Source organism: Halichoerus grypus, chromosome 8 (genome assembly GCF_964656455.1).
Source record: "Halichoerus grypus chromosome 8, mHalGry1.hap1.1, whole genome shotgun sequence".
NCBI lineage: Eukaryota > Metazoa > Chordata > Mammalia > Carnivora > Phocidae > Halichoerus > Halichoerus grypus.
This window is the reverse complement of record NC_135719.1, coordinates 33,707,047-33,714,711: the sequence shown is the minus strand read 5'-3', so window position 1 is coordinate 33,714,711 and position 7,665 is coordinate 33,707,047. Positions and strand designations below refer to the sequence as shown.

The 7,665-nt window shown below is 36.5% G+C and overlaps 1 protein-coding gene across 3 annotated transcripts in view; it reads right to left on the bottom strand.

Moving 5' to 3' along the window:
- Window positions 1-1,350: 1,350 nt before the first annotated feature.
- The window catches only part of GABRG3 (gamma-aminobutyric acid type A receptor subunit gamma3), a 742,225-nt gene continuing 735,910 nt past the window's right edge, over window positions 1,351-7,665 (bottom strand). For all 3 annotated transcript variants that reach the window (XM_078079003.1, XM_078079001.1, XM_078079002.1), the window contains one exon: window positions 1,351-7,446. In XM_078079003.1, the coding sequence (XP_077935129.1) occupies window positions 7,165-7,446 (282 nt within the window). In that variant the 3' untranslated portion in view covers window positions 1,351-7,164. The remainder of the gene's footprint in view (window positions 7,447-7,665) is intronic.

Below are 7,665 nucleotides of genomic sequence, written 5' to 3'. Positions count from 1 at the left end.
AGGCAGGCTTGTTTGAACTCAGAACCAACTTCTGATCAGGTTTTAAACTTGTTTTTTTTTTTTTTTTTTAGGAGAGAATGTGGTTCCACATTTCCAGAAAATGTAGAGATTGTCAGTTTCTCTCCCTCTCTCTCCCTCTCTCTCTCTCTATCTCTCCCTCACTCCCTTTTCCTTAACTAAATGCTTAGTAAGCTAATACACTACCACTAGGAAACTGTGCTCCTTTCTACTTGTTTCAACTACATTTGGGGTGATGGGTAGAGTAATACACATGTTAATAAGTTGTTCCAGTTTTACCACTGTACATACATACACAAATACACACATCACTGCATGTAAACACAAGATGGCCCTTTGCTTCTTACAAGACAACCCAGGCCCAATCCCTGGAAATTATTACTCTTCTAAAATCTTCCACAGAAAATGAGGAATGACCCTTTCACTCAGTCCAGGAGCTGCTTGTAAAGAAAAACATGTCATGTGGTTTTACAAATATATGCATGTAAACATTGTTCACTAGCACAAAATTAGTCATTTTGAAGGTCAAGAATGATTGAAAGTATCTTTTACACTGTTTTCATAGAGTTATTCTGAACAGATAATAGTAAACACTGTAAATTTAATCAATATATTTTGCCTGTGTCTATTTCTATCTCAAAGTAAAAATCTCAAGATAAATTAGGGGGAAATCAAAGCCCAGACCCAAATTGTATAATATGAAGCATATTGATTGTCCTTTTGGCGAAGAAAATCTGTGGACACCACAGATGCATCCATTTTAGGGAAAAAGTTCTTAGCCAATACATATGTTATCTTCATGAAAAAGAATACAAAAGCCAAGTGAGATAAAACAAAGCAAACAAATACAAAACCCAAAATAAATGAAAGTAAGTGGAGTGTTCTCCTAAGGAATTGTTTCAAATTTTGTTTGAAGAAGGGTAGATAGAACTGGGAGGACACAGAGAAGTTATGGAAATGTTTTAGGAAAGCAACATTTTAAGCTATGATCTGTGTATTTAATATTTAAACTAAAATGAAACTTATCCATTTTCTTCTTAATTTAAGTTCTAATTTCATTATGATTTGGAAAAAACATTAAACCTTTGTTTTGGATCAATAGCTAAGGACTAGTATGGAACAAGAAAAAGGATATAGATGATGATGGTGGTGATGGTGATGGTGATGGTGGTGGTGGTGGTGGTGATGGTGATGAAGGTGATGATAGTGATGGTGGTGATGGTGGTGATGGTGATGGTGGTGATGTGATGGTGATGGTGATTATGGTGGTGATGATGGTGATGGTGGTGATGGTGATGAAGGTGATGATAGTGATGGTGGTGATGGTGGTGATTGTGATGGTGGTGATGTGATGGTGATGATGATGATGGTTATAGTGATGCAGCATAGTGTATTTCTTCTAAAATCTTATCCTATGTGGCTGGGAATTCGAAAATTTAGTCAGCAAATTATGTGAATTTTCTATCATTACTTATCTTGTAATTGCATTGAAAGTTACTTCCGAATGCAGGTTTTTTTCTTTTCTTTTAGAAGTTTTTCTATAGATTCCAGGGCTACCCTGCACTAGCCAGTGCATGGACTAAAGGAATGGGGCATGTTAACTAAATGGTGGATGGGTTGACTGGGACTGTCATGGCTAGATAGAGGATGGGGCGGTCTGATCTCCCCATCAAAGTGACTAAACTGTTACTCTATGTATTGGGGGGCTTTCACTCAGTTGACAAACTGACCTCCCCAAACCCCTGCTCTTATAAATATGAACAGAGCATAATAAAAAACTATTATAATAAATTCTAATCAAACCAAAGCTCTTGTCATTTGTTCCTGAAAATCAGTCTGACTGTGAGTTAGGACTTCTACCTTTTAATGGAAATTGGGAACTTTAATTATATTGTGAATAACTGATTAGTGGGAAAAACAAAGAAGAAACTCCAAATAACTAGAAAAGAGGAAAAGATAGCAGCTACCTTCTCAATCTGGGGGATTTCATTATTGACAATCAATCTTCACTATTCTTTCCAATCTGTTGAGTTTAAACTGTTCAACAGACATAGAGGACCTTACTTCCCTGCAGGAACCATTATCACCCTCACTTTGTGGGGCTGATCCACTGGGGTGGAAAACTGTGTCGTGATTACAGATTCGAAAAATGAAGTGGTGAGAGTAGGCCGTTATCTGAATAATTCAAGTACAACAATTTACATTTCCTTCAATTACCTGAATGTTGCATTCAAGCAGTGTTTGCTTTGTGTGTGTGCATGTGTGTGTATGGAAGTATGTATGCGTGTGTGCATGTGTGTGTGCACGTTTGTGTGTTTGGTCTTCCTAATTTTCTAGCTCATGTTCCTATATTATACAATCTGAAAAACCTACTTGATTAGCTCAAAACATTGAAAACTTGTTAGTGACTGTTCAACTAATTTTTAACACTGATTTAAACTAGTCTAAAATTTGGTTTTTATGTGAGCAGAGTAATAAGAAGCTTAAGGTATTTTATTGCCAACATTAAAAACCAAAGCATCATTTAACTAAAGGACATTTTGAAAAAAAAAAAACAAAACAGTAGGGAACAACCTCTCTTTTGACTTTACTAGAACTAGACCAGGCTTATAGCCTGGAATTGCTGACTTGTAATCAGAAGAAATTTTAAAAGGAGGATTCGAAATGCTCTAGTCTCTAGTCTTCAAAACTATCAGACATTTTTAAAAAGCCAAGTTTTTATTCTCCCAGAAATATGAATGTCTGAGTTGTTATCCTGTTATCTCAACATATACATGTTTTCTCCTTATAATGATAGAAATTTATTTTTAAGTAAAAAGTAAGTCAAGAAGGAATTACAAGAAGGGATTTGTCATTTAGCCTGAATTGTTCTTTTTTGGTTCTTTGTATGTTATTATACAATTTGGAGGTACTTCTAAACCATGTGAACCTGAAGGTTTCCTACAGGCAAATTTGAGAGAAAGAAACAAGTACAGATTGCATACTTCCTCAATTTTGGGCAATTTGAAGGGGACTCAACAGAAATTTGTGAATTTCACATTTACAGTGTATTTACAATCTGTTTCCCCTCCTTATTTCCAGACCCCCTTCTGAATATTTTAAAAACAATAGTGTTCTGAAGCCCAAGACTAATGATAAACATTTCAATGTATATTTATATCTATGTTTATCCCAAGTCATTCACTAACTTTTCTTTTTTTACAGAAATTGATGATGAAACTTCATATGTATATAGTTCATAAACTCTCAGAAAAAGCAGACAGTTGCATATATGGAGAGATTTCAAGGTGCTTTGTGTCTTGAGAACATTGATCTCATATAGTGATAAGTATAATGGTTGGAAACCAATTATAATTCTTCAAGTTTGCAAAGTAAATCACAGAAAGTTCTCAGTGATTGGCAGCTGAGATAAAAATGATCAAGGAAGAAGAGGTTTTGTTTGTCTTGTTTTCTAGCCCTTTAGATAAAGAGTGCCCATTGCTTCCTAGTTGTGGCAAGTATTTGTTAATGCAAAATGGGGTTGTCAATTACCCACCTTTGCTTGCAGACTGTGATATTTTGCAGAGCAGCAAAAATATGTCTAGACACTTTTACTGCAGCAAGCTATGGCCAGGTAAAAAAGACTTGGTGTGAAGGTTCTATGACTTTTAGGTTGGCTCCAATTTCCCTTATGGAGCCTGAAAATACTTTGCCATGGAGAACAAGCATTTTTACAATTGAAGCCACAAAAACTGTGTTCTTAACTGATTGATAGACAATTAAGGATAAGACTGCTTGGCACATAAAAAACTGAAAATCCTGTCTCCATCCATTCATAAACAATAAAAAAAACCTGGCATGAAATACATGTGATCACAGGAAATGGAAAATCTATAAGATGTGTATGATATAAGCTTTGTATGTTACTGTAAGGCATATTTTGGGCAAATTAGGGGCAGTATTGGCTGGGTCCAGAGTAAATTATAGTAACATTTTCCTTCTCTGTCCAGTACCTGAGAATCTCTCCTCTGGTCATTGGTGTTGAGACTTTGTACAGACTGTACTTTCTAGGCTCTGAAGAGGCATTTTTCTCTAATTCCATTAATGTGAAATGCCTTCTCTTAATCTCTCAACCTGGATGCATCTTACAGGAGAGACAGTCACAGTTGTAAGTATGATCCACAGTGGTAAGAAATTAGAAATCCTTTTCAAAATACAGAACTCTCATTTCTCCAATTTACAGTATTTCTGAAAGTAAGGAACACAGTAGCACCTTCAGGATACCAGTCACTCAGACAACTTCCCCACCAGCTGCCACAAAACCACAAAAGTATTTCTCCAGTCTAAATGCAAAGCAAGCTGGGCAGAGCTGTAAGGGTGCTGGGTCTGTGCAGAACAGTCTTACATCCATATACCTCACACAAATCCTACTAACCAAGCATACTGGTGAAAGAGAGTCCTTCAATTTAAGAGTGATACATTTCCCTCACATTCTTCCTGTGCCTCTCCTCTTCCTTTCTCCAAAAGGTAAACTCATACATACTTAATAAGCAAGCCCCTGAGTTCTGCATCTGCATGAGGTACATGCCACTCTCCTCTATTGTGGACTGAAGGCTCATCTCAGGAGTTGAAATTGATAAAGAGAACTTGAACAGGCAAGCCTGCAGAGACACTGACATTAATGTGTTCTGAGGGGATGTCTGAGTTCTTTTTAGTCAGAACCCATTGTGGGTAGATTGCTATATGTACAGAAATGTATTTTACATTTTGTGAGTGAACATCTATTAGACTCTCTTGAGATGAAAGTTTCCCTTCATGGAAAATGAATGATAACCTAATGTGTTTAGATCAGCAGGATGACTGAGGTCAGGGAGAAGAGAATGGCTGGATTCAGAAAACAGGTTATTGATACGTATATCCTATATATATAATTTCATAAGAGTTGCCAATGATACCTAAATATTGAGTGGCTTTGAAACAAGAAGCATCAATAAAATTTTAAAGGTAAAATTGGGCCAAACTTATGTTATAAAAGTGTTCTAAGTTTATTTTCCTTCCAAGAAGAATTTCACTAGAAAGTTCATTTCCCTCCAGAACTTTTTAAAAGACATAATGGGTTGAAATTCATCATATTTAGATATTATAAATTCATAAAATTGAAAATTATGTTTGAAGAAGACTGACCTTTGGCCACCTTCCATGGGTACTCAATGCTTTGGTGGGACATGGAGGAATTACTTTGGTCAGGGTGCCTCCAAACCACCACTGCCAGGTTAAGAAGGTGGTTTATGCATAAGAAACAGAACAAGGGTGCTAGGAGGTGAAATTCTCCAATAGAGTAGAAATTTTATTAAGCCAATAGGTTCAACCTGGTTCTCCACAAATATTTATTGTTATTTTATATTTTAAGCTGAATTTGCTAGATCGAACCCAATTGGCTTGTGGTCTATGTAGCAACTATCAAATCAAATGGCAGGGAGTTGACAGGAAGAAAAGCAATGGGCTTGAATATCTCACACTATTTATAGACTAAGTCCTTGAAAACTGGGTGATCATATCCCAATATACTTGCATTCACTTGATATGAATGATGTTCATAAAAATAAACAGATTCATCTAATTTTACTTTTCTAGCCTCTTCCACTCCCATCCCCTTCTGTCTGGTCTGCGTCCAGTAAATTGTGTGAAATCAGTACTTTTATATATTCTCTCTGTATATTATTTTACCTTTTTTTCTGAGTAATAATCATATTTACAATAGACAATTAAAATAAAATTTTATGGTTTCCAATAAAATTAATTCAGTTTTCTGGGTGAGAAAAATGAGAAGCACAGAGATACTGGTACCAAAATTTTAGTACCAAAATTTTAATAATGCCAAAGCATTATTAATGAACTATAGGACTTTCTTTTTCCCTATCAATGGTGGGAAACTTCTGAAGAGTCTTGTGAAATACATACTGGCATCCAGTCATAACAAAGAACTAACATCAAGAAGCAAGTTAGTTTTGTGTTATAAAAATATCAAAAGAGTAATAATTTCAGGGGATTTTTTCTTTGGGATTTTGCTACATAATCATATTTCAAAGTATAAAATAATTTTTGTTCATCAAAATATATCATTGATGATAGCCATTGCCCTTGTTTTTGCATCTAAGTTTGATTTGACTTGAAAGTTAATATTGCCTAAGAAATTTTTAAATTCTATCTACAATTCTTTCACACTCTGGAAAACATTTTCAAGACAAAATCTTGTGAATGCTATATATCTGTCTTTGCAAGATGAAGATAATCACTGACCCTGTAATAGCATAACATAAGCAAGACGCATACTCTGGGGTAGTGTTTTGGTCTAGTAAAACACAACTAAGGTAAAGTGTTGAACTCCAGCTGAACTAGTCCCAGAACCCAAAGGTAAAAATACTGCTGACTCTCAGTAGTTTGGAATAAAGTAGTAACTGATGTTCAGAGACAATAAACATCATTGAATTCAGCAACATGAGAATTTTTAAAATCCTATTTTTTTCTCAACTGGAAACTTGTGGATGCATATACACCCTTCCCAAGCCTAGGGTGAGATTATTTGATAAAGGAATGCTAAGTAACAATGATGGTGCCAGCATAAAAGAGGCCACAGGGAGAGGAAACTGGGTCAAAACTCACTGCAGTTCACGTTTGAACTCAGACTGCCCAGGAACGTGGAGCTGAGGTCGGCATGAGTGTGTACCAGCAAGCGGTGGCTCCACGAATGTGGGCACTGGTACATCCAAGGGCTGCAAAGGAAAGTTATCGAAGGGGTCTTGGCCTGAGAGATCTTCTTGGATATTTGCTTGCATGTTTTACAGGTTTCTTGGCAACAATTGGCAACGGCTTCCAATATCCAAAAACCATTCATAAACATCACCAAGCTACAGATTTAATAAGGGATTAGCAAGAATATCACTTTAAAACTCAATTAATGTGTGTGTGCACACACATGTGTGTGAGTGTGAAATACCTAATAGAAATATTTGCGACATACTCCTGTACTGCTCAAAGGTAATGTATAACTTCAGATAAACTGAGCAGTGTTCCTTCCTTCCTACTGCAGTTGGTCACTACTGGTCTGGGGAGGGTGCAAGGTAAAGAGGGAAACCTAGTGCTCTTCACTCGTCGCCATAGCAACATTTAGAGATACAGGTATCCAACCCAATAGACCAAGTTGAAGAGCAGGAACGATGTAGGGAAAAAGACCCGGGAATATGAGTCCAGCTCCAAGATGTCTATGTGAATACGCCCTTTTCTCCAAGATCCTGATTTGCATTCTTCATAGCAGCAGAAGAAGCTCTGACAGTCTTTGCCATCCAGACACTCATAGACACAGGTATCTTCAAATTCCTGCCAGTACACAGAATTGTTTAAAGTGATCATTGCAGGTGGTGGTGGCCTCATGTCAAGGAGAGAATAGTTCTGTAGGCAACAAGAACAACACAAAAATCATCATGAAATGCAATAAGAACAGCCCAAGGTGAATCAAGCAATAGGTGTATGTTACGTCTGTCCTTTAGATAAATAGAATAATGCCATGCCCCTTCCCACACATCCCCCATCTCTGTACTGGACAGTTTGATCTTTGAGAGTTCAGTCTGCCAATTCAATATTTGCAAATTTAATGCAAAAAGAGTACAG